This window comes from Heteronotia binoei, chromosome 21 (genome assembly GCF_032191835.1).
Source record: "Heteronotia binoei isolate CCM8104 ecotype False Entrance Well chromosome 21, APGP_CSIRO_Hbin_v1, whole genome shotgun sequence".
Classification (NCBI taxonomy): Eukaryota; Metazoa; Chordata; class Lepidosauria; order Squamata; family Gekkonidae; genus Heteronotia; species Heteronotia binoei.
This window is the reverse complement of record NC_083243.1, coordinates 143,830,025-143,857,841: the sequence shown is the minus strand read 5'-3', so window position 1 is coordinate 143,857,841 and position 27,817 is coordinate 143,830,025. Positions and strand designations below refer to the sequence as shown.

Here is a 27,817-nt window from a genome sequence, read left to right as displayed (position 1 = left end):
CTCTCCAAAAAAATGGAAGCGGGGGGAGAGGGGGGAAACCGCGCCAAGGAGCTTGGCCCGGTGAGTGGCAGGGGCGGCGGGACCGCGGCGATTGTCCCGGGCTGGCCGCCCTCTGGCCGCTTTTGGCCTTGCTCCCCCCCCTTCAGCGGCTCCCGCGGGGAGGAAGGGGCGTCTGGGCCGGGCTGGGCTCCGAGCCCCCTTCAGCTGCGGAGAAGGAGGCGCAGAGAGTGGTTCGGGCGCGTCCCCGCCAGCCTCGCTGCTGCTGACCAACTGCTGCTGCTGCTTCCGGATAGCTGGCGTTCCTGCGGGCTGGCGGGCGGCTCAGTCCTCCTTTCTTCCATCCGGCAGGCGAAGGGGGCGAGGAAGAGAAGAGGCGAGAGAGAAGGAGCGGGGTCGGCTCGGCAGCGCCGCCTTATCCGGGCCAGAGGCAGAGCCGGCCGCGGGCAGCCTGCCTCGTCACGCTTGTGTGCGTCGGGGGATGAAATAAACAATAAACAGGGCCCGGTGAGTGGCAGTGGGGCGCTATGGGGCGGCAGGCTGGCTGGCAGGGCTGGCCGCTTTTGGCCTTGCTCCCTCCCCCTCCGGTGGCTCCTGCGGGGAGGAGGGGGCGTCTGGGCCGTCCCTTTAAATTCAGTTCTGCTTGCCACACCCTTGCTCCTGGCTCCGCCCCAATGTCTCCTGGCTCCACCCCCAAAGTCTCCTGGCTCCACCCCCAAAGTCCCCAGATATTTCTTGTATTGGATTTGGCAACCCTACTTGAGTCCAACCCTGTTGAGATAGGGTTGCACACATTAGCTAAATTACCACACTTGCTTTGGGCTGGAGACTTCCTCCTCCTCACATGGAGTTTCAGTTTGACAACGTCTCTACCCTTCCATTGTTAAAGGGCAGATTTTATACACCATACATTATGCAGAACATAAATCCACAATATAAACCTATGCATCACTTCTATGTGCATATCCCCATAGAAAGCGAGCACCTAGAGGTTCATGAGAGGCTTTTTTACTTTGTTGCAACAGATATGAATCTTAAGAAAGAAAACATGAAATTGTGCACAAAATTAGCAGCTCCAAAAAGAGATTACCAGAGTTGGGGTTACCCCTGGATTATGAAAGTGGTCACAAAAAGGGAAGAAAAACTTCAAAAACAAACACAAAACTGAGGCCTCAATAGAACAATGCCAGCTTTAACATACATGTATGTGAGGGATCAGACCCAAAATGATTAGAGAATTAAAACCACTGGAAATCAGTGGGGTGTTCAAGTCCCACTGAACCCCATTTTCCTCCATGTCAGTTCATCCAAAATTTGTTCTGTGGGTCTCACATAGGTGTGAGAGTGGGTTTCAACAAACTTTTAAAAACAAAAATCCTAAAAGCAAATAATAGTTAATCCTTAAACAATTCTTAGCAGACATACCAGCAATTCTTAAAACTAAGACCATAGGAACATAAGAGAAGCCATGTTGGATCAGGCCAATGGCCCATCCAGTCCACACAGTGGTAAAAAAAATTATCTATATCTATATATCTTTATATCTATATATATATACACACTGTGGCTAATAGCCACTGATGGACCTCTGCTCCATAATTTTATCCAATCCCCTCTTGAAGCTGTCTATGCTTGTAGCTGCCACCACCTCCTGTGGCAGTGAATTCCACATGTTAATCACCCTTTGGATGAAGAAGTACTCATCTTTTTTAACCTGACTGCTCAACAATTTCATCGAATGCCCATGAGTTCTTGTATTGTGAGAAAGGGAGAAAAGTACTTCTTTCTCTGCGTTCTCCATCCCATGCATTATCTTGTAAACCTCTATCATGTCACCCCACAGGTGACATTTCTCCAAGCTAAAGAGCCCCAAGCATTTCAACCTTTCTTCATACGGAAAGTGTTCCAACCCATTAATAATTCTAGTTGCCCTTTTCTAGACTTTCTCCAATGCTATAATATCCTTTTTGAGGTACAGTGACCAGAACTGCACACAGTACTCCAAATGAGACCACACCATCAATTTATACAGGGGCATTATGATACTGGCTGATTTGTTATCAGTTCCCTTCCTAATAATTCCCGGCATGGCATTGGCCTTTTTTATTGCAATCGCACACTGTCTTGACATTTTCAGTGAGTTATCTACCATGACCCCAAGATCTCTCTCTTGGTCAGTCTCTGCCAGTTCACACCCCATCAACTTGTATTTGTAGCTGGGATTCTTGGCCCTAATGTGCATTACTTTGCACTTGGCAACATTGAACCTCATCTGCCACGTTGATGCCCACTCACCCAGTCTCAACAGATCCCTTTGGAGTGCCTCACAATCCTCTCTGGTTTTCACCACCCTGAACAATCTGGGAAAACTATTGGGAATTTGAAACTGCTTTAGATTATTTATATAAATTGATAAATTATGATCACCATCAAGAATACTATATATGTGGCTACTGTGGAAACAAACAAGTTACAGGAAAGGCAAGAAAAGAAAACCCAAGGAAAAATGGCTGACAATTTTAAAAAATCGTATTTGAAATGTGAAGTGCCCAGAACATTTATTATAAGAGCCAGATCTGACATGAGACCTTGGCCTGGACATGTGTGGCATAAAATGTAATGCCAAGTAGCAGAACTATAAACTTTATAAAGGACACAGACAAACACAAAGGTTTTTTTTCCTTAAAACAGTCTTAAAAAATTATCATGCTTGCAATATTTTGTTTAACAGTCTCTGATAACTGACACCTTTTGCTATGAATTATTGCATCAAAATTTGGAGACAATGTCTGTGCTGTAGCAATCTTGAGTATGCTGTTCATGTGTAAGTTGCAAACCTACTTTTGATTTATTAGCATTCATCACAGAAATCTCATGATTAATGTTCTGTGATGTAGGACCCAGGGGAAAACATTAAATGGGTGGGCATTGTGAGCTTTTGTACATAAGTTGTTTTGTGTGCTAGTCAGGAACATGTGAAGGCACTATGACATAGACTGGGGGGGTTATGTGTTTACCTACACTACTGTAGTCTTTCCCAGAAAAATAACTGCATCTCCTATGAGGCAGTACAAGAATAGAGAGACAGCAATGTATCGTGGTCAGCCTACTATCTGGGAAACCTAGGTTCAAAACTCCCAGTCTACAAAGGAAATGTGCTGGACACACACTCTCAGCCTAATTCACCTTGTTGTTAATACTTATTTAAATAGTTCATATTGTTTTCCTACTGAGAAAGACTGGATCATGAAGCATGAATACAGTGAAAAGTGGGTGGCGGGGACACAGTTACATCCAGGAGAACCCTAGTAAACTGATCTTAACAAAACATACGCATGTGTGCAAGGCAAAAAAACCTCTTACCTTGAATACAACTGTGTTGAACTTAAAAGGTGCCTTTTGCATTTCTCCAGTGCAATTTGCAGGAACTGGGCAAAGCAGCCTCCCACTCTTTTCTTCTTCACCCTATTGCCGCCTTTTCCTGTTATATTCAGCCTTGCAGCTTTTAGCATCAGCATATGCTTGTGGCCTGTCTTTTTTGGCCTGGCATGATTGCGTTATGGTATACCATAAACTATGTACCTCAAGGTGGCTGTTTTCTGTAGGGGAAGTGATCGGACTTCAGCTTTCCATCTCCTCCTCCCTCCCTGCAGCCTCTACCTCAGAAAAGTACAGTCTTTCTTGGGCTAAAGCAAGAAGGAAGCAACCTCAGCAGGGTACAATGACACTGAGTCCACCCTGCAAAGTACCATTTTCTCCAGGGGAACTGATCTCTGCCATCTGGGTGTAAGCCCTGAACCCCTCCTTCCATCTTCAAGAGACTGTGTTCAGTCTTGCTCTGGTGCCAGACTCATTGGACTTTTAGTTATTATGGAGTCTTTATCCTTATAAGCACATGCATCCTGCTGTATTGGACTCTAAGTCTTATTTGAGTCCAAATATTTACATCAGCCCAATATGGGCACTTTACTATGTGTGAAGTAAAGTAGCAAGCTTTCCAGCCAGGCTAAAGAGGATTCCCTGACTGTTCCTGCTATTGGTGTGACTATGTACTTCTCTTGCAAAGAAGAACTCCAAATCGTGCTTTCTCAAGGAGCTCCCAAGCCCAGCAGACTGAAACTGCATTCCAGTCATTCGAAGACAAGGTCAAGAGCAGTTTTCCATAGAAGCCATGTTTCCAGGAGATCCTCAAACAACTACTCTTGTTGCTGCCTAATGCCATGAGGGCAAAGCGAGAGCACCATGTACTCCGGACATGCTATGGAAATGCAGATGGAGAAGCCAACGGTCAACAATAGACTTGCTGTCACATCTTCACACCAAACAAAAGACTGTTACTGCTAACCCTTTAGGAAAGCGTCCAACACAGAGAAGCAACCGGAGAGACAATCGTTGCTGAAGACTTAATCCTGTCACAGAAACTGTCTCCATTGTGTTTGCTATGGTGTTACAATAGATAGTGATTTGGTACTAAATCCTCCACTTATGTTCCTTTGTTTTAGTAAAGGTTTACAATAGGTAAACCCATCAGTGCCCATTAATCCTTTCCCCAAACCTCCTGGGAGCTTCCCCTCAGTGATGTCAGAGGTCATATATAGTAGTGTCATGGGTCATCTGACATCATCGCCTGGGGATATGAATTTGGCTATATCAAGGCCAAGTTTTGGCCATTCAGGTGTGTCTCCTATGGTACCCCTAGTTTGCTGTTTGAGCCACCTCCATAAACCTGATCAGTTTTATTGAGAGTTACGCTGGTCATTACCCCTTCCCTATATCATCATTGCTTCTGGGAATATTCCTTCTGAAGATTTCAAGAGGTAAAGTATCAACTTTGTCTATGTTGTTCTCTGTGTTTCTCTATTAAATCTTTCACCTCTATATTTCTTAGGAACTGTATGATTGCTGTATGACTCTTGTATGCTTGTGGTGTTTTTCCAATAAAAATTATTTAGTTTACCAACAAATCTCATTATTTAGAAGGGCTCCTAGGTGGACAAACTCCTGTATACACATGTTTTGACCCCACTATATTTTGCCATCTTTGCTCACCTAAACTAATTCCCTTACCGCCATTGAGGGCCATATGGCCAACATGGGGAGCAGCTGTAATTCTAAGTGATCTCCAACCCTCAGCTGGAGACTGGCAACAATAGTTTTCCAGGAGAAAAAGGCTGGTTTGGAGGGGGAAGTCTATGGCATTGTACCTGTCTGAAGTCTCACCTCTTCCTCAAACCCCACCCTCTCCAGGTTTCACCCTTCAAATATCCAGGAATTTCCCAACCTGAAGTTGGCAACCCTATCTGATTTCCAGCCAAACATCAACTTACCTTTATCTGCCCTTCTGATTTCAGTTTTCCATCTCCTTTCCCCTGCCTGCAGCCTCTACCAAGGAAAGTACAGTCTTTCTCCACAGTGGGGACCAAAGCAGCTCACATCATTCTCCTGTCCCCCTTTTGGTCTGCACAACAACTTTGTGAGTTAGGTTAGGCTGAAAGTCTGTGAGAAGTTCAAAATCACTCAGTCAGTTTCTACAGCAAGAACCTGGGTCTGGCAAACCTGGGTCTAACTGCTACCTCAGACTGGCTGTCATAGGGAGGCTGCTGCTAAACAGGAGGAAGCAGCCAGGCCTAGTTAAGTCATGGCAGACAAGTGCCATCAAGTCACCCAGAGAGTGCTGCCAGGTCTAGGGTAGCCAGCCTCCAGATAGGGGCTGAAGATCTCCTGGTATCACAGCTCCAGACAACAGATCTCTGTCCCCATCCTGGAGAAAAGAACTCTATGGCATTATATTCAGCTGTGGCCTCTCCCCTCCCTAAACTCTGGCTTCCATAGAGTCCACCACAAAATCTTCAGGAATTTCCCACCAACCTGGAGCTGGCAACTCTAGTCAGGACTGGGCCCAATAAGTTCTCCCTCAAAGGCCTGGAAAGGGCCTGCTTCCCCCACCTGTTACTGACAGAACTAAGCTTGGAATACTGTGGTTGCCTAGCAACAGCCACTGAGAGAAAAGTGAGTCAGCAGTGAAGACAGCTTCCCCAGCGACCCAATCCTTACTGTCCTGGGGCTGGAGCGTGGGATTGCTCTCTGTCGAGATTAAGCAACACGCGGCTCAGCCAACAGAAGGCAAGGTGAGCCATCAGCAACATGGCTTGCCTTTTATATACAGAGTGATTAAAAACTATGTGACAATAGAATTTGATCAAAGATATTTTGGTTACCATGGCAACCATCTGTCAAATAACTTATAAAACTTGAAACAATCAAAATCTTAATATAATAGGATTAGACAAAAATGTTTGCTGGAACTGAGGAGCTTTAACAAAATATAGAAAAATAACACTGTCCCTGAAAAAGCAAACAGCTGACAACTGACAGTGCCATCCTAAGTAGAGTTACACTCTTCTAACTCTATTGACTTCAATGGATTTAGAAGAAATCAGATAACATGTTCAGACCCCCAGGGGAAGACAAATTCTTTGTGGAACAGACTAAACAATATGATAATGTGGTCTGTTGAACAGATGCTGTATGATTGGTTCAATGTATTCAAGTCTAAGAAGACTGTGCTAGTTATATTCTCTGTGTCTTGTGGTGCTGTGCTATAAAGAAGGCAGATAATTAGTTTTGCATTGCTCTATTGTAATGTATACATTTAACATATGCAGTTTTTAATATATGAAGCTCATGAACAGCTTGATCAGGAATTTGACTGGAATGTCTAAAGTTGTGGTTTTATTTATCTTGCTGGAAATTATTTTTAAAGATGTATCAATCAACACATTTCATGAAATTGCCAAAATGCAAATTCTCTGCCAGGTTTTACCTTTACATGATTTTATTTTTATGAGAAGCATCTCTTTTGTTGTTCTCAAAATCTTATACAGGACACCCGCACCCACAGAGCTTTCTTTGCTGCTGCATAGTGTTTCCATCTTAGAGTAGGCTGGTTCATATTAGCACAACAGCTAATATGAATGCTACTGAGCAAATGACAGAGATGAATAACACTCTGTGTCATATATTGTTCTATTCTCTATCTGATGGATAGGTAGTACAGTACAAGACTCACAGTCAGGCACACAGTTGTGGCCTGGGAGCTCCTGTTTCCTCCCAAAGAGTGGAGGACAATGTTTTTGTGGGCAGAACCTCAAACTCCAGAGCAGAGGCACAAATTGTTTTGGTGGCAGCAAAATTTTTCTTCAGCCATCAAACAGGTATGGCCCTCACAGATGCATGGGATCATTGGGGCAGTGGGTTGGGGCTCATCGGCATCTGAGGGTTCTCTGATTCTTGTAGAATATAAATTCAGATTTGAGCTAGAACATGCACAGAATGCCAGATAGATTTCCATTAATCATGATCATAGAACTCATTTGCACTAACCTGCCTTGCACTACTGTTACCTTTAAACTATTACTTTCAAAGTATTATATTTGCAGAACTTGCCTTAGTGTATATATAGGGTTGCCAAGTACAATTCAAGAAATATCTGGGGACTTTGGGGGTGGAGCCAGGAGACATTGGGGGTAGAGTCATGAACAAGGTTGGAACAAGTACAATTGAACTCCAAAGGGAGTTCTGGCCATCACTTTGAAAGGAACTGCACACTGTTTCAATGCCTTCCCTCCATTAGAAATAATGAAGGATAGGGGCACCTTCTTTGGGGGCTCATAGAATTGGCCCCCTTGGGCCAATCCTTTTGAAACTTAGAGGGTGTTTTGAGGAAAGGCATCAGATGCTATGCTGCAAATTTGGTGCCTCTACCTCAAAGAATATCCCCCCTAGAGCCCCAGATACCCGTGGATGAATTCCCCATTATTCCCCATGGGAATCGTTCTCCATAGGGAATAATAGAGTGCCCAGTAGACATTTCCCTCCCCCCAACTTTCTAAAGTGGGGGGAGGGCCTCCAAGCCGGGGAATCCCCTGCCCCCTCCCTCTCTCTCTCACACACACACACACACTTACTGGGTCTGGTTCCTCAACAATTTACTTGCTCTGAAAACGAAAGCAAAAGAAAGGAAGGGTCTGTGCTCTGACGAAACTGCTGCTGACCCTTCCCCATGAAGCGCTTCCTGTTTCCTGCTCAACTTTAAAGGCACACATTTTAAAAACGGATCTGTTTGCAGGTTTCTAAACCTGTCAAAACTCTAGAGGTACATGGTGACTGTGGGGGTGTGGCTCCCCCCCCCCCCCGCTGGACAGCTGGCTGGTGGCAGGGGGAAGCCTGTAAGACTGGGGGATCCCTTGCTGGGACCTGGGGATTGGGAAGCCTAAGTACATAGTATCTTTTCCAATGTTTTCTAGGCCCAAAGTCTGGGGAACAAAGAACAATGGGCCTCTATTAGAATCTTTGCTAAGCATATTAGATATGAGAGGAAGCCTCTTCTTTAGCAAAAGCTTGTTATCATATTTGTTCTGTAAACATCTTTTGGTGGAGAGTAAGATATCGTTTTGACCTCCGGGAGCCTTTGGGAGTCCATCTCTCGGAGGTCAAATCCCCCTGCTACAGCAGAATCTCTGTTCTTGCACATTCTAGAGCTGGGTCAGAAGCCTACACTGGAGTCTAACAGGGAAGGGGGAGAAACCACAGATATGAGGTATGGGAAGTGAGAGTTGGAGGTCCAGATTAGTGACCCCAGGTGATATCAATTCATCTCTCGCTTAGGATATGGAACTTATTTGACCAATGAATGTAATCAGAATGTCAAAGGCAAAGACCGGTGTAGCCAATCTGTAAGTTGGCCTTTGTTTATGGGAGGGTATAAGATGTTGTGACTGTGGGGAAGGATTTCGAAGGAGAACGAAGGAAGGGGTGTGAAGGGCTGTTTTCCTTCCCACATTAATGTGAAAACAATAAAAAGATCTGCACACCGACTCTTCTGCACTTCTGTTGTTTAGGAAGTCCTTAGTTTGGGAAAAAGGGGACTATGCCTAAATACAACATTCTGGAGGACCCTAGGTTAGTGTTAACCATCCAAACTTGGGCTGTAATTCACCCTTGGACATGCCTTTGTGCAAGTGTCAATAAATTCAAAGTTACAACAGGATCAAGGCTTGCAAGTCAGTCGCTCTATCCTGACAAGTTCATCCAGAACTTCCTGTGAGAGGTTCCTCTGAAACTGGTCCATTAAGGTGACATCATACCATGTCAGGTCTTGGATCACTAATCGGAACGAAGTGGCACAGGCAGCTACCAGTTCTTGCAGCATCTTTATTTTATAGTTAGTGGTTTCTATTTTCTGGAGATCTGAAAAAGCAAAATCCTAGAAGTTATCCAGCAGTGGTTCTTGTTGGAGAAGATGAGTGGTAATCCATTTAGCCATTCTTCCCTTTAAAAGCCTCAGCACATAGCACTCCTGATCTCTGGACCTCAAGTCTATATATAATTGGCATTGGACAAAAAAAAGCAGGATATAGATTTGGATTGCCACTGAATTTCCCCAGAGGACTAACATGGCATTTCCCCTGAAACAGCACAATTTGAAGGGCATCTGCAGCTGTAGATACTACAGCTGCTGTTGTCAGTTGGGCCACCTGTGCCCTCAGGGTTTGCTTTTCTGTTGCAAGGTCTTCCATCAGTCTGCCCTGTTCTACACCTGGTGGGCTAGAAACTAGAGATCTACACAAGAGGAAGAAACAGTCCTGGGGAGCTGCAGTCTGGCAGCAGGGAGTAGTCCAGGCTGAAGTAAGAACAGCAGGTTTGGGTGCTGGTCCTTCACCTTCTTTGTTCCTGGGGTCTCAGAGGAGATTCTGGAGGTGGAAACCCATTCAGGAGATTCATGGTGTGTCCATTCCCTGAGATTTTGAACAGAAGGCTTCTGTTGAAAAGGACATGAGGTCTTCCCCTGGAGCTTCTGGGGTACATGAAGCCTTGGGCATAGTGGGGACCATGGGCAGGGGCTTTTCTTCCCTTAAAAAGTCTCCCTCTACTTCTGAGGAGTCTTCCTTCCATGTAGAGGCTGGGTGAGGGTAGATTGTGACATACACTGTACATTATAATTGATGCCGGTTTTAGAAACTTATCATGTCAAAATAACTTCAAAATCAGTTTAATAGGTTTATTGGATTTCCAGGTACAGAGGGATGGGGGAGGGGAATGGGAGGAAAGAGGAAAGGGAAGGGTACATGAATTTAAATTTTTTTCATAATATTTCTACTTATACAATGCTCAGTTCATATCATCATTGGTGTCAATGATCTTATAATATTCACTGCAAACAGATCTTCTCATTTAATAATATAATACAATAGTCCTTGATATCTCTTGAAGCTCCTTATCACACCCTGCTATGGCGACGCCAGCCTATCGCCTCCTGCCTCAGTGAGGGCAGCTAAATATATGTTAGTCTCTTTGGGGGTCTGATACGGTAGATGAGCAGGGGACCACTGCAGATTTGAAGTCTTTCCCAATCACACAGGCACCAGAGAACGTAACAGCAAACTATAGTTCTTTATTTACAAAATAGGCTTTAACTGGGGGATGGAATGTATATACAGAGGCTAGTTTGTATCTTGTAGGAATAACATTTCCTATACAGTATGTTGGCTAGACCCTCCAGCAATGCTCTGAGGTATTTCAGGGTACACAGTTCTTCTATTAATCCACTCTCCTAAACTTTAATCAGGCTGGCCTCTTGGGCTCTGAGTGCCTGGTCCCTCGAGTTGTCTGGTTTTGGCAAGCCCCAGCTCTCCTGACTCCCTCAGACCCACGGCTCTCCCTCAGCCACCTTATAAACTCCTAGGAGCAGTGTATCATAGGTCTGTGACCACTAAGGTCTTCCACTTAGACACTCTCTGTCACCTTCCTCTTCCTTAGAGGGCACTTGTGACCTAGAGATATGCCTCATGCTCAGCCACCTGGCTGATTTCTCAGAGTGTATGTAGAGCTTCACTTCACACCAAGCCTCTCTCACACACTCTGAGTACAACTCTCCCTTTCTGACCGTTTTTTCCTTCCTGACAGTTACCCTCTGAGCTGTTAGCTGTCACTCAGGACTTGAGAGTTCTGAGCACCCCTGGCCCCCACCTTCGGGTCACATGACTCAGGGCTCTCTGAGTCCTCAGCTTCTCCATTAACCCTTTGATTCTGCCACACTCCTACTAAGACTAGAATATAATTATATACAGCAATTTTTTTCATAAATTACCTTGATGGACTTATTTTGGAAGCTTATATATCACAACATAACCAGTTATATAATGGTTCCCAAATTTTCTTAGTTTCACAGAGATTGGCATCTCTCAGTCTGGCTGACAGTGTATCTATTTCTGCAAATTCTAAAAGCTTAGATATTAGTTCCTCTTTTCTTGGTATTTCTTGAAGTTTCCAGTAATTGGCATATATTATTCTAGCTGCAGTCACGGCAAGCACCAAAAACAATTTCGTCTGTCCGGAATAATCTTCTGGTAGTATATTTAGTAAAAAAAGCTCTGGTTGAAGTCTAATTTGTATTTTCAGAATCTTTTGTAGTAGCTCGTGGACCATCCTCCAATAAGTTTTGGTTCTGTCACATAACCATCAGATATGGTAAAAAGTTCCAGTTGCATTTTTGCATTTCCAGCATTTGTTGGACATATTATGATACATTTTTGCTACTTTCTCCAGAGTTAAGTGCCATCTATAAAACATCTTATATACATTTTCTTTTAAGTTCATTGATCTGGTCATTTTTATATTACATTTCCACACTTTCTCCCAAACTTCTAAATCTATATTATTACCCAGGTTTTGGGCCCACTTGACCATGCAGTCTTTAACTATCTCATCTTGCATCTTTAAATTTAAAAGAAGATTATAAAAGTAACTTCAAAATCACAGCATTAGCTTCACATTCTGAAGAGTAGTAAAACACTTTCTATGCAGCAGGTCTATGTCTAACAGAAAGCTGGGACAAACCTTAAAGACATAAAATGTGTCTTATGTTCCACTCATCACAATTACTTTGAATTTATGAACTTGATTATCATCAATGTATCCTCATTGTTCCCCATTCATTCTTCTAACTTGTCCTAATTATTATTATTATTATCTGCATGATATCTCTGGAACACTTATTCTGTCTTGATTAAGCTTCTTATAGTGCACATTTTCTTCTTCCCTTGCTTGTTGTCTTTCATCCGTTGAGGAATCTTGATCCAATCCCTTAAATTTTGCCTTTCTTCTGATGCACTCTTTCTTCCATAATCTCATCATAAGAAATATGGTAATAATGAGAATTTGCTATTTTGCTTGATCTGTCAACCATTTCTGCCTCCATCATCCACAATCTATTGCTCCTTCAAAACACAATTTAGAATTCCCCTGCACTCTTTTATAAGATTGTGATACTAATTCTCTCCTCTAATTCCATACACTTTTCCTGCCATATCTTTGCTCTGGCCTTCCCTTGATCTTGCACTCAGACTGGCAGCAGTTGTAAAACTTTATCTTTAACACCATACCATAAATGTTTTTTTGGTTTTAGTGAGAAAGACAGCATATTTTGTAACTAAAATAAGTTTAAAGCTAGGGGAAATTTTATGACAATCTGTTCTAACCCTGTAGTTTATGGCTGAGAAATTTTTTTTAAAAAGGCAGAAGGGAGAACATGTTATCTTGACTACATCCACAGTCAAGAACATGGTATGATTTAACTCCACATGCCCAGTGGGGCTTCAGAGTTATTTTAGCATGGCAAGACATCACTGGAATTCATGGGAGTTTCAAAAGCAGATTTGATGTGGCATGAGGAACTCAACAGCAAAAAACAAACAACGCCCCCCCCCACCCTCTAGGGAGTACATAGAAGCCCTTGGCTATCTTTAATTGAACTCCAAGAATTTAAGCTAGAGGTGCAATCCCAAGCAATATGTCTGAGAAAAATCACCCTTGATAGAAATGATATAATAGCAGATTACATTAGAGACACTGAATTCAACGTACTGTATGAACAACATAGAGGTATTTTAACCTTGGGCTTCTGAGCACAGAGAGACTTGCAACAGTTTGTTCAGTCTATGCAATAAAATAGGGTTCGTATTTATTTTCTATTCTTAACAGCATCATAGTGACAAATGTTTTAAAGTATTATCTAGTTGCAGAAGCCAATGTAGTATTTAAAAACCTTTATAAAGAAGATATTTCATTCTTTATTTATATTTTAAGTCTTTTTAATTTTATCAGTAAGGAGAAGACAAGTCTGGCATTTAAAATAATATCTAAAAAGACATTTCATTCTTTATTAAAGTTCCATTTTTTACTTAGATCTTAATGGCACTTCAAATGTATATAACACTCACTTCTACCACACCTATTTATTGCTATTTAATTGTATAATTCATTATTATGTATCCTCTCCAGAAGATTTCTAATTTAGCATTGGATTTAAAAACATTAACTGAAAGATTCTAAGGACTGCTGTTTCTGAATGCTCTCTCATCTGTCCTTCCTTCAGTGTGGTTGCTTAAGTCTGGATGAAGCCAGTGTGGGAAGGAGAGGACCTGGTGAGTACATGGGAACGGACTTCACCAAAGGCTATGTGTATTTGTCCCACTATCCGCCATCATCTCCTGGACCTATCTTCATATCATCTTGGGGAGGGAGAACCTGAGGCCCATCTAGGCTCCTATGTCAACTTTGACCATTGTTCTTCTACCTACTGTATTATGGCATGTGTACTATTTATTATATTCTACCAGCTATTGTAGTTTTGCTAGCACTATGCCTTACTCACTATATGCACCCACCTATTCCATGTCCATTTACTGAATAGTGTATTGTTTCAATTATGATTTGTAAGCTGCTCTGAGCCACAAGAAAAGTGGGATAATAAATATTTTGACAGAGGTGCTAAACACAAGCATAGCTAAAAATACTGATTTTAGTTCAAACTGCAATACATAACAAAAATGTAATATTTAAATTTACTGTTGTAAAAGCATATTCATAAAATATATACAGTTGTCATCAATAAGCAAATCTTATTGCTTTAAATGCAACTGCATAGTAAATGAGAGCTATTTTAAGAGGGATATGTGTCAAAAATTGAAATGGTTGAGAAGCACAATGCTTACTATTTTCATAAGGCACTAGATTAGAATTTCATAGGAACAAAACAGAATTTCATTAGAACAAAAATTAAAATTGTCTATAACCTAGGATATCTGACAGTATGACTGCCAATGGCAAAGAAGTGAGAGTCACGCCTGGAAAAAAGTGACTAGTTTCTAAATGATCCTTGAACCTTTTGGAGATTACAACACTGACCAAATGAAGATATAGTTTATAATAGTGCACAAGTTTCATAAGCACTGTAGATTAATGTAAACTAAGATCAATCCAATTAACATGAGAAAAACAACATGTAAAACTCTTGTGTGTGTCCATATTATAATGAATCTGCTACTTATCTTCATGCCATATCTTTTAAAACTAAGGACTTTTGAACATATGAACATATGAAGCAGCCTTATACTGAATCAGACCCTTGGTCCATCAAAGTCAGTATTGTCTTCTCAGACTGGCAGTGGCTCTCCAGGGTCTCAAACTGAGGTTTTTTACACCTATTTGCCTGGACCCTTTTTTGGAGATGCCAGGGATTGAACCTGGGACCTTCTGCTTCCCAAGCAGATGCTCTACCACTGAGCCACCATCCCTTTTAAAAAGGAATTACATAATAAGGGAGCTCTTTAACTTGTTCATTAATGATTTGGAGTTGGGAGTAAGCAGTGAAGTGGCTAAGTTTGCAGATGACACTAAATTGTTCAGGGTGGTGAGAACCAGAGAGGATTGTGAGGCACTCCAAAGGGATCTGTTGAGGCTGGGTGAGTGGGCGTCAACATGGCAGATGAGGTTCAATGTGGCCAAGTGCAAAGTAATGCACATTGGGGCCAAAAATCCCAGCTACAAATACAAGTTGATGGGGTATGAACTGGCAGAGACTGAGCAAGAGATCTTGGGGTCGTGGTAGATAACTCACTGAAAACGTCAAGACAGTGTGCGATTGCAATAAAAAAAGGCCAACATCATGCTGGGAATTATTAGGAAGGGAATTGAAAACAAATCAGCCAGTATCATAATGTCCCTGTATAAATCAATGGTGTGTTTTAATTTGGAATACTGTGTGCAATTCTGGTCACCGCACCTCAAAAAGGATATTATAGCATTGGAAAAAGTCCAGAAAAGGGCAACTAGAATGATTAAAGGGTTGGAACATTTTCCCTATGAGGAAAGGTTAAAATGCTTGGGGCTCTTTAGCTTGGAGAAACGTCGACTGCGGGGTGACATGATAGAGGTTTACAAGATTATGCATGGGATGGAGAAAGTAGAGAAAGAAGTACTTTTCTCCCTTTCTCACAATACAAGAACTCATGGACATTCAATAAAATTGCTGAACAGTTGGGTTAAAAGGGACAAAAGGAAGTAATTCTTCATCCAAAGGGTGATTAACATGTGGAATTCACTGCCACAGGAGGTGGCGGCGGCTACAAGTATAACCAGCTTCAAGAGGGGATTGGATAAAAATATGGAGCAGAGGTCCATCAGTGGCTATTAGCCACAGCATATTATTGGAACTGTCTGGGGGCAGTGATGCTCTGTATTCTTGGTGCTTGGTTGGGGGGGGCAAAGTGGAGGGGCTTCTAGCCTCACTTGTGAACCTCCTTTTTTTTGGCCACTGTGTGACACAGAGTATTGGACTGGATGGGCCACTGGTCTGATCCAACATGGCTTCTCTTATGTTCTTATTTAATGCATCAGATGTACTATGACTGACATAGTGCATTTACTACAAACACGAGTCATATTTTCAGGCAGCCATTTTAGCTACTTAAACAACAGAGGAATGCTTAATAAAAACCACTCATTTTATTTGGGCTTATCAAAACAGAAAACTTGTTTTAAAAGGCACTTAGACGGTTAGATTTAAAAATTAAATTTTGGCTGAGCTCCACACTCTTCAACCCAGACAGAGGGGGAAAACAACAACAAAGGCTCCATTCACAGTATGTTTGACTATTTTGTTTGCAGCTCTTGCTCTAATTTGTTTCATTTTGTACTACAGAAACAATTATTTGGTGAAATCCATAAAGACAGATTTACTCTAATAGACAATTTTAGCACTGCATTAAATTTAATCCCTGGTTACTGCATAAACAATGAAAATATGCTAACATGACAGGCATAATAATATGATATATATAAACATCTCAAATGAAATGAGGCATGAGGTATGTCAAATTTTCCATTCAACAAGTACTTCTGCAACATATCCACAAAACAGTTTTACTGCTTGAAATAGTTTGTTGGTCATTTTAAAAACTTGATTTATAAGTGGCATAAAATACAATTTCATTTATTGTCCTAAGAAATCAAAATGAAAGTTAGTACTCAAAGACAGGGAAAAAAAGCTTTGGTTTTTAGTAAAATTGCACCCAGAGCTACTAAAACTAAAGTAATACCAAATCTAGTCCATTTTCACAGAAGCATATATGATTGCAATAACCTGTAACTGATGTTCATTTTGGAATAATTCATACAATCACATTTAGGGGAACTGCACCTTTGCAGGCCAGCCACAGAAAGTTCTTGAGTTCATCAGAATACAAGTCGCTCTTCTCCCTTCCTCCCCTCCAAACTGTTTTTGCCACCTTTAGGTCACATACAGAGGAAAGGGGGCCTACAACTTATTTCTCCCAGGTGCAAGAGAAGTCTGTAAGTAATAATGTATAGAGTTCACAGTTGGGCTGGACTGAGGAATGTATGAATAGGCCACTAATTTTGCATTGCATGTTTTTGACAGTTGAATTTATTGTCTTGAAATGCAACATGTTGTGAACAGGACCGGATCTACATGTTTTTTGAGGGGGGGGGCAAAATTAAGAAATGTCGCCCCCTTATGGGCCATTCTATCTTATGGTCCCATAGAATACAATGGACTCCATACCCAATTTGGCACCCCCCCTCTGTTGGCGCCTGGGGCAAGCACCCCCCTCTGCCCCCCCTAAATCCGGCCCTGGTTGTGAACCAGTGCTATTAGAATGTAATGTTCTGCCTGATTTAAAACAGCAATTCTGTTATTAATGGGAAATATGCAGAATATTGTCTCATTCCATAGTACCTGGAATGCGTCCTACAGGGACATTTCGTCCTGAGGTGTTAGGGAGCAAAATTTTAGACATTCGTTCACCCAGGTCATCATAGGTCTATGTATGGATGACCGCTATAATGAAAGACTGTGTGGCAGAATTTATTTTGGGCTGGCCCTCTTTATGATCTCTAACCATATTCTTTATGGTCTTAAACATACTCTTAAACTTACTCTTTATGAAATTGGCAACAAGAGTTCTAAGCTTTCAGCAATATTAAGCATTCATATTTCTCTAAAAGCAATAATTGCTTTCAGCAGCTCTAAGCTGTTGATCTTGGATGCAGTTATAGAATTTGGCCACTAGAGGTCTCTTCAGCATCATGAAGCCTCTATAGAGGGCCAGATGGGGTAATTAGGTGAAGGTTCAATCTGCCTCTTCTATGGAGGACAAGAAACAAGATGGAGGAGGCAGACATTTGCATAAACCCAAAAACTAGGATTATGGTAATGGTTGCCTGAGGGCACTCTCAGCCATGATTGTTTAGATAGCTCAGATTGTTTATTTGGCTGCAAAATTGTTTGCAGCTGAGTGACACAAGTAGATGTGTGTATGAGGTCACTAGAGCCTATATAAGCTGTGGATTTTTTGGCTCACGCTGCTGATCAGGACCAGAGTGTAGCTAGAGTGTGCCTCTGTGTCAGATTATGCCACACTAATTGGAACTCAGACTCTGGGGCTGCTTTGCAGAGACAATTCTTCTGCTGAACAGCCTAGGAGGAGAAACAGCCTTTCTGATTTAAAACATCTTCTGTTTGGGACCTCAAACAATAGCTTACTGCTCAACTTTAGATTCCAGGGTATGAATTAACTCTCTTTAACAGGTATTAGATTATATGATGAGGGTAAGCATAGCTGTGGGAGTGTGTACATGTGTAAACTAGTGTAAAGTGGGAGTGTGGGAGTGTAAAGTACATGTGTGGGAGTGTAAAGTACATGTGATTATTATCATGAGTAACCAAACTCCTGATAATTTATGTTATGCCTTCTGAATGTCCTTAAGCCTTCTGTCTGTCTGGAGTCGAGTGGAATAAAGTTTGTCTGTGACTGTTTGGGTTATTGGTTACTGGGGAAGGTATAATTCCCGCGTCAGACTGGTGTTGCAATACATATTCACAGTCCCTTAAAGACCTGTTCCAGCAATGTGACAGTAGAATTCTGGAACTTGCAATGTCAATTGCCTGCATGCCTCTCCATGGAGCTGCTTCCTCAGACATTCCTTCCTGGCTTCCAACTGGGGCTTGAATACCTGATGACTCCTGGTAGCTACAGTTGCCAGTGGAACCCATGCCACCCAACCCAGAGGCATCCATGAAACTGGTGAGTGCAGGGGAGTGGCTGCTGACCTCAGACAGCCACATTTCACCAAGTTGTGCTTTTTAATTTTATTCATCTGCAACTTACTACCAGAACACCATCAAAGGCAGATGCCCAGACACAAATCATTTCAGTACCAAAGTAAGTGTACTGTAAAAACAGTTAAAAGGAGTAACCAGCATTCCTAAAAGCACTTGAGTGCTTTTAAAAGAGTTAAAAACAAGGTGCAGACTATGTGTGATTACTCACTCCAGTGTACAGAAAACCACATTTGCAATTACCAGTATCCAAAAGAGCCACATCACTACTGTGTGTCTGCTGTACCACCTCACCAATCACACATATACACAATAATATAAGATATACCTATTAATATTCTATGTAATTATAATTCTTTAAATTATCGGAGTACCTCTGCACAGGGCTGTCTCTCCCATCACTGTTGAACCTTAGCCAGTCCTTGTATATCTGCAGTTGAGGGGAAGGGATTTCTCTGCCTTCCTGCTCTCTCATCAGCATGAGACACAGCAGGTTGGGTGAGAGTGAGATTGGGGTTTTTTTGAGTGCTGCTGTGATGGTTTTACTTTCTCTTCTTGCTCTTCTGCTAGTAATCACCCTGGCACAGAAGTTTTGTGTGTGGGGGTATTGTTAATTCCACTGCTGGAATGTGGCCAACAGATCAGGGAGGCTCATGGCTTACTCATCCATTATTCTTTCTAGCAACAGCTGTTTTAAGGAAGGAACCACTGGCTAGCCACCAGCCAAGCCACTTTTCTGGAGTATGGAAAGACTACCACATTGGGAAGAGTCTAGGCTTGCCAATCCTCAGGTCCCAGTGGGGGTTCTCCCGCTTACCCAGGCTCCTTCCCACCCCCAGTCAGCTGGCCAGCAGGGGGAAGCTCTGCCCCCACAGCTACCATGTGCCTTTCCCCTTCATAATGCTAGGAGAAAGCTTGCAAAGGCTTCCTTTTTGGATGGTGTGTCTGTGTCTTTAAGGCTGAATGGGGGCAGGGTAAGCAGGCAGAACAGCGTGGCTGCTCCCAGTAGCTGTGAAAGCAGCCCAGACCCTCCGTTTGTTGTACAAGCTTTTCAGAGGTCATTTGCATAGTAAAGAGTAAACTTGAACCTCTGGTGTCCCTGTGTTATTGGAAGTTCAGCAACTCATGAGTAAATTGCCCCAGTGAGACCACACAAGTGTGGAATTGCAAACTGTTTTATTTGTGTGTGTGTGTGTGAGAGAGAGAGAGAGAGAGATGATTTGCAGCTGCTTGGGTGAGGAGATGAAGACTGTATGCAGGGAAACTGCACTGCTGTGTTTTTATTTGTTTATTTTAGGGAAAGTCTCCTGGCTCCACCCCCGAAGTCCCCAGATATTATCTGAGTTGGCAACCCGAGAAGAGTCACAGGTCTGGCTCCTGAGCCATGTCTGTCTCCTGACCCACTGAGAAACCAACCCTGTTCTAATATTAATTTTGCTATTTGTCAGGTTTGAATTTACTGAAACTGAAGTCAGCATGTTTGGGAATTGATGAACTGACAGTTCAAACAAACTTTAATGTATTGTAGTTTAAATTATGTGAAATTGACAAATGTCCATTTTATTTCAGCTAGTTTTTTTAGAATATTCCAAATATGACTTTCACCTACATGTTTTATGCTCAGTGCTGTATTTATGTATTGTTACATCCTTTCCCATGTACAACATTTTACTGTATAGTCATGGCACATTAATTTTAACAGTATAAGCACACTTTTCACAGTCAAAGACTGATTTTGAAGGGGCTATGAATCACTCTTTATTAGACTGAGAGACGTTGAACTTCCATGCTTAGTGTCTTTTCAACTAATTTTAGTGATATAAGTAAGTCCAAGTGAACCTTTCTAAATCATTCAGCCCAGCAACTTCTAATCCTCTTCATCATATATTTTACTCTGTTAAGCCTCTCATATCTTTGATTGAATACTATCACTGTTGCCACTGATTATATTCTACTTTATGGCTTTTAGTGCATTTTTGGAAAATATGTTATACAGGTATCTTAAAAATTTGAAGACTTCTACTTTAAAAACTCACTAAGGCATAACTGCTAAATTAATTTAAGTTTCTATACATACTGCCATTTTAGATTAAAATTTAGCTGTTTAAAAATTGCCATGAGGGCCCAATCCTGATTAGTTTTGCTCTGCATTGGCACCAAGTGATCTTACCCCCAACTCTATGCATTTTCAAGTACTGAAACAACCTTCCCCCTGAGATTTCTGCTATATATTATAGTCTCTTTTATGGTCCAGGGCAAAACATGACTACATATACAGTATTTAAATTAAAGGGCTCATCTTTTACTTTGAAAGTGGATACTCTGGAAAGACAGTAATTCTCTAAATGAAGAAATAATAAGTCAGAGGCTTTGATTATAACATGCACTTGTTGGCTGTGTGCATCTGCCACAGTGGCACTGGCAGTATTGATTGGTGGATCTTTGGTAGTGTTCTATGGAATCCAGTGAAAACTGCTGTGCTCTATGAAGTTTGCAGAGAGGTGTTTCAGTCTATTGTTCTCTCCTGATGCAGCAAGCACTGACTAGTGGCACTGATATTATCTGGAGTTGTTTTGTAGAAAAATAGGTGGTAGAGCTCATCCAGGATTGTTATGCAGCTGCACCTACTATTCGATGGACAAGGTGGGAAGGAGGAGGTGGAACTCTCAGAAAGGTTCAGAAGCTGTGCTCCTGTGAGCTCCTGCTGAATCCAAGGCCTGGATATTATGCTGGCTAGATGAAACTGGTACAATATTAGCAACTTATTCTGTTAATCTTATACTTTTTTTTTAAATTGTAAGTCAATTCTGATGTATAGTTTTCCAACACAGGTGCATTTGGGGAATGATTCCAGTGGAAGAATAAACCTTATACTAGGGGTTCCCAATATGGTGCCCATGGATGCCAGAGTGTCTGCAGACACCTTTCCTGGTGCCCATCAAGTGCTTTAAAGAGTGGGCTGGGCCATGTGGGGCTTGTGCCCAGCATGGAGTGATTGGCGATCTGATTGGCTGTGCACATATTTTAGAAGTTGTTTAAGTGGCAGCTGCTCCCACATCACAGAGATCTTACCATCAATGAAACAGCAAAGCTGTATGCATGCAAGAAAATAGTTTTAAAAGGTTAAACAAAGGTTCTGCCTGGAATATGGAAAAGTTACTATCATACATGACTTCACTCCCTGACATTTTGTGGTTGGCTCTGTCTCTTGTGGCAGCCATTTTGTCACTGGTTCCACCTCCTGCAGCAGCCATTTTATGATTACACCCACCATTCTGTGTCAAAATTCCAAAGGTTCTAGAAAATTCCTGCAGGCTCTAGAAATTTGGGAATCCTTGCCTTATACCATAGGTGAAAATGTATGTTGGTAGTCCATTATGAGGACATTATCTTGCCAGCTCCTACTTATGGATATTTATTTATAATATTTACTTTATCTCATAGGCTCATATGTCCTGAAACAGCCATTTAGATTTTTTCTAATGTGGCTTTAACTTTTCATAAAGTTGCTTGCTTAATCCAAATTTCTTTGTTTAAAATGTGCATATTTTCAAACAAAATTCATATCAATTAATGACTCCAATGTTCTAAACTCAACAATGCTTTGTGACTGTCACTGCTTTTGAGTAGCAGACATTTGCATAAGAAGAGATGTAGGTTTTTTATATATATTTTTAATTAATTTAGCCTGAGATGCTTTTGAGATGTGATGCTGGAGAACAATCTTGAGAGTCCCTTGGACTGCAAGAAGATCAAATCAGTCAGTCCTAAGGGAAATCAACCCAAACTGTTCCCTGGAAGGTCAGATGCTGAAGCTCAAATACTTTGGCCACCAAATGAGAAGGAAGCACTCACTGGAGAAGACCCTGATGCTGGGAAAGACAGAAGGCAAAAGAAGAAGAGGACGGCAAAAGATGAGATGGCTGGACAGTGTTACTGATGTAATTAACACGAATTTGAGCAGACTTTGGAGGATGGTGGAAGACAGGAGGGCCTGGTGTGACTTTGTTCATGGAGTTGCAAAGAGTCGGATTAGACTGTGCAACTGAACAACAACAATTTTGGAAAAAAAACTTGAAAAAAGAAATAACTGAAGTCAAAATCATATGTATATTGGAAGCTGACAAATAAATTCACATTTTTTTAAAGTCTGATTCCACTCAATTAAATTTTAATGTAATACCACAAAAGCTCTGGCTGTGCCTTGGAATTCTCACTTCTAGATAGCTGCAGACACAATATGTACTTTAAAAATCAAAAGACAGATGCATATTTCCCTGGATAAGAGTGGACAGTCTTCAAAAAGCAGTGAAACGGTTACGGGGTACTTGACTGATGATCACTTTTGTTTGTTTGCCTTTTTGTTTTTTAAGAATGATGGCTTGATCCAAAAATTTTTCTTGTGCTAAAGGTGGAGTCTTCATCCAATGCAAGGAATCTTCTGCTGGTGAAATAAGACTCGCTCAGGTGGAGGAAGCATCTTCTACCAGCAGCAGGCTTTTTGCACTGAAACGAAGGCTCCACCATTAGTAGAACAGAAGTTCTGGATTCAACCTGATATGAATACTCCTGCATTGAGGGAAATGCTCGACCTCTAAAGTAGAACAATTTTAAAGTTCAGAAAATGGGAGTGGGGTTGTGTCACTCTCCAGTAATAATTTCATAGGTCTCTGACACTTGTTATAGTCTAGAAAGCTTTCTTAATTACAACATAAGCGACAATTAGGGGGAATCTGTATTTTTCGAGCAACAACAAAATATTGCTAGTTCAGTGCAAGAAAAATACTGCTTCTCTACAAGACAAATATCACTTGAAAAAGACCTCTCCATTATACAACAAAAATAACAAATGTACTTTTATTGCAAAAACCCCCAAGACTGGAAAGGCTCTCAAGACATATTTATAAAAAGAGGTATATAGTTATAAACCTTTTTTTAAAAAAAAATTATTTATAACTCAAAATTACAATAATACATTTTTCGTCCCAGCACCATCATATTACATAACTACAAATCTTTTCCCATTTGTCTCACACCCGCTAAAAGAAGAAAAAGAAAAAGAAAAAAAAGACAGGCATAGGTGGGTAAAACACTTTTTAGCATATCAGCTAACTTACTTTATATATCATTATTTCATTTCAGATCTTAATTTCTTAAATTCCATTTAGTCATTATTATTATTATTATTATTACTACCTATTACTCCCTTTTCTCCATCTTTATCAACTCTACTGTTAATCCAGTTATAGAGCTTTTCCCATTTTTTATTTGCCTGTGCTTTAGATTTCCTGTTTATAATTGCAGTCAAAATATCAGCGTCAGCTGCCTGAAATACCTTTTCTATCACTTCCTCCAGGCTTGGGCATTTCGTTTGCCTCCAGTATATAGCATAGTTATAAATCTCATGTCATGAATAAAATGTTTTTACATTTATACTAAAATACAATGCAATCTAATATTCCCCCTCACTATTATATTCAATAATTAAAAACAAATCCCTAAGCAAAAAGTAATTTTAAGTACCTGCAAAGTACAGTTCATCATTCGTATTATATAATCAAACTGCTGATGGTCCAGTATTGCTCGGTTTTGCTGAACATGAAGGCTTAGCTCCTGTGTTAAACACAGTCGAGCTGCTTTTCCTTTAAGTGCTCTCAGGGCAGCAGGCAGAGTCTGTAGATATGAAAACCTGGCATTAGAAAGCTATGAAATGAATTACACCGAAATACAAGTGTTTACCTGTTGTCCTTTAAAAGGCATTTTATATTGCATTCTTTCTAAAAATATATATACCTGAGTACCGAATTTGGTATAAATTATCTATCCCTACAGTATTATAGGATCATACATTAGTTCTCCTTCTATTCATGTAGGCTTGTCTCATCATTCTTTTTTGTTTTTGTTTTACTAAAATCTGAAGTCTAAGGGATTAGGAATGGGACCGAAAGGATTTGTTCCAGCAACATAATGGCACATGACAGCGAAATAGCATTTCTGATGGGTGAGCGTGGTGTGGTCTATTCTTCCTGCCACAGTAATGGCAATTAAAATAGCATAAATGATTAGCAGTAGTAAAAACAATTTGTGACCCTCTCCTCCTTGGTTAACTTGCAGAAGAAGTATTTCCAAGGATATAAGAAGGCAGCAAGGGGGGGCGGAGACACAAAAATAACATTCTGCTCACTGTGCTCCATTTTCCATGATCTGAAGTCAACATAAAGATCAGAAGGACATATAAAGACTCAGAGTAGGTCCTTCTTTTTGCAGATCTTACAGTTCACAAAATACATCTGCAACATATTAAGCTGGGCAATATAGGCCAGTGCCCAGCTCAATTGACTTTTAAGGAAGTATGAACGGCATTGCAACAAACCCTGGGAACATCAGATTAGAAGAATGAATTGTAATTCTGTACTCTTTGCTTATATCTAAACTGTGTCTTGCTCTGATTAATTATTAGTACTATAAGCACGGCTAGGCAAATCAGGACAAATCATTATTACTGCCATATAACACACTGAATTTCAGTTCCTCTCTAATAGTCTACAACAGAGAACTAGTACTTTACATGGGGTATGTAATCACCCTGTAATTCAATGCCAGCCTATTCAAACTGTATTTGTCAAGGGACACAACTACTAAATACAGTTCAGAGCTACCCCATGATTGACTGAATATGCATGAGAAAATTTATGTACATCACTATTTACAGTATTTATAGGACACAGTCCAATGGTGTAAAACTATCAGACTGACACTGTCAGATACTACTCCTCATACCATGTGACAAAGCTAGTGCTTGAGCTTGGGGAGGAAAAGTAAACAGTGCTATGCCCAAAGGGTGCCTCCTTCCACGTGCTAGGGGAAAAAAACTGATCAGAGAAGGACCGCTTGTAAAATCATGGTTAAATAACATGCTAAAACAAGGTATGTGCACACATACAACAGTGCCTTTATCTTAGCACCTGTACCTCAGTCTCCTTCAGTCTGACACTTGCTGAACACACCCAATGTGTATGTGTGTGTTCTTGTCTTATCTGTCTGTCTCCATCCCTCCCTCTATCCATCCTGTCTAATCTATCTGGATTAGATTCTGGTGGGTTAGGGAAGAGGCAGTTCAACCACTTAATACATAAAATGTTTAACTTGGAAGAACAATTCAAATAATTGGTTAACAAAATCTTTATTACCTTTTCAGTCTCCAAAATTTTATTTTCAAATATAGAAGAGATGCAGTTTCTAACAACTTCCAGTCTTTGAGCGCTATTGAAAACTGTGCTTGACTTTTCTATTATGGAAACTAACAAAGAAAAAAGTAGAAACATATGTGAAAACAAGTATTAAAATCATTACCACTAAAAACATACTACTAGAAAACATTCCTGGGGTAACTTCAGGATATCTTTGTTTTATTTTCCTACTTTATTTATCATCACACAGGACAATCAGGACGGGAGGGTTCAGTTACACGATCTATCACATCCACCATATTTAATATTCTGATGTGTGGGCAGATTCTCTGTCATAATTTTTTTCATTAACAAAAACTGTGAAGATACATTTGTGAGTAATGCAGTAATGCAGAATCCACATTAAGTTTTGCACAGAACATTCTAGCATGCTGTGAATATTTATTCCCAGAAAAGTTGTTGTGAAGTGTGTGTGTTAAGTGCTATCAAGTTTCTGACTTATGGTGATCCTCCAAAACATCCTATTGACTTCCCACTGTGCTCAGGCTATAGCTTGTCATGGCTGGAAGAAAAGGGGTGGGAATCACAAGAGCTGAGCAGGTCAATTGCATAGCTGTTAAGTTTAAATGGCTGGCAATTATTTAACCCTTTGGTTTTGCTTTCCTCCTTCGAAGGGGGAGGGAGCAAAACCAAAGGTTTAAATGACTCATAGGCGTTGAAACCTAACGGTTCAGCAGGTCCATCACTGAGCTGTTGTTTAAATGGCTGTGAGCCATTTAAACCTTTGGTTTTGCTCCCCACTTCCCTTCAAAGGATTAAATGAATGTAACATTAGATTAGAGTGAACCTAGCAGTTCAGTGGGCCTGCTGAAGGGGGAGGGAAGCAAAACCTAGGAGTTAAATGGCTTCCAGCCAGCCATTTAACCCTAATAGCAGAGTGGTGGACCTACACCACTCTGCTGTTAGGTTTAAATGGCTGGCCCTGAACAGCTGAACCACACCAGCCAAAAGTCCAGTGAATGTTCCAGGAAGGCGCCTTCCCTGAACATCAGTTCCTGACCTCCAAACTGACCTAGGTTCCTAATGGGCACTGAAATTGCAGTAGAGCAACAGAAAAAAACAACAGGCTGCTTACTTGTAACCAGGCCTCAGATTCAGTGGGAGCTCACAGGAGCACAGCTCCTGAACCTTTCTAAGAGTTCTTCCTCTTTCTTCTGAGAGTTCCACCTCCTTGTCCATTGAATAGTATGTACAGCTGCATAACAATCCCTGGATGAGCCCCACCACCTATTTTTCTACAAAATGACCGCTGCCTGTAACTGATGGTTTTTGAGTGGTCATCTATATAGTCACACTAATGGATACAGTACCTGTGCAGGACCTGGCCACAGAAAGTTCTAGAGCTTCTCCTAATGCTTTTTGGAGGGCTTTCTCCTCCTCTCTGGGGAGCAGGCATTGATTGTGCATGCTTGGAGATGAGGAGAAAATCACCTCCCACCCAGTTCCTTCTGCACACCACTTGTAAGTCCTGTCAACTTCAGGTAAGATGCCATAAGCAGGAAAGGATGGGTGGGCATGTGTGAATGCACAGATGACCATTTGAAGGTCAGCAGTTTCAGGTAGGAAACTTGTTTATCTTCTTTATGGTCTTTGTGCAGTCCCACACGAGTGACTGATGAACTAATCCAAATTGGATGGTGGGTGCTGGCAATGGAACGCCCTGATAATAACCAAGCAGTTGCCCAACATTACTATTGCAAATCCCTATATACATCCTGAAAGTAAGCCTGAAAAAGGAATCAACAAGTATGAAGAGCATCTGCATCCCTGAAAATCCATTTATTAATATTTAACTGTATTAAAAATATTATACAGGTGTACCAGAAGGCTTAAGGATGATGGGAAATTACTGGAAAAGGGATCAGATGACAGCCTGATCCAAAGATGTGTCCCAGTGTGCCCTAACATCCAGGGCATAGTGCGATGCAATCGTTTTTGAAGAAGACCACATAGCAGCAGTTATGCAGGACTTCCTCAAACAAGAATCCATCACATCCTTGGTATGAGACTTCATTTTTTCAGAGGAAGGTGAGGCGGTTATTAAATTATATGAAGACCTGATTCAGCAACTCCCATTAGGAAGACAGTC

At 41.2% G+C, this 27,817-nt stretch overlaps 1 protein-coding gene across 1 annotated transcript in view; it reads right to left on the bottom strand.

Moving 5' to 3' along the window:
• Positions 1–27,817, bottom strand: part of SBF2 (SET binding factor 2) — a 540,115-nt gene that overhangs the window by 159,255 nt on the left and 353,043 nt on the right. Inside the window, exons 15-16 of the mRNA XM_060263154.1 lie at positions 25,669–25,778; positions 24,002–24,151 (exon numbers count right to left, since the gene is read on the bottom strand). Coding sequence (XP_060119137.1) covers positions 24,002–24,151; positions 25,669–25,778 — 260 coding nt within the window. The remainder of the gene's footprint in view (positions 1–24,001; positions 24,152–25,668; positions 25,779–27,817) is intronic.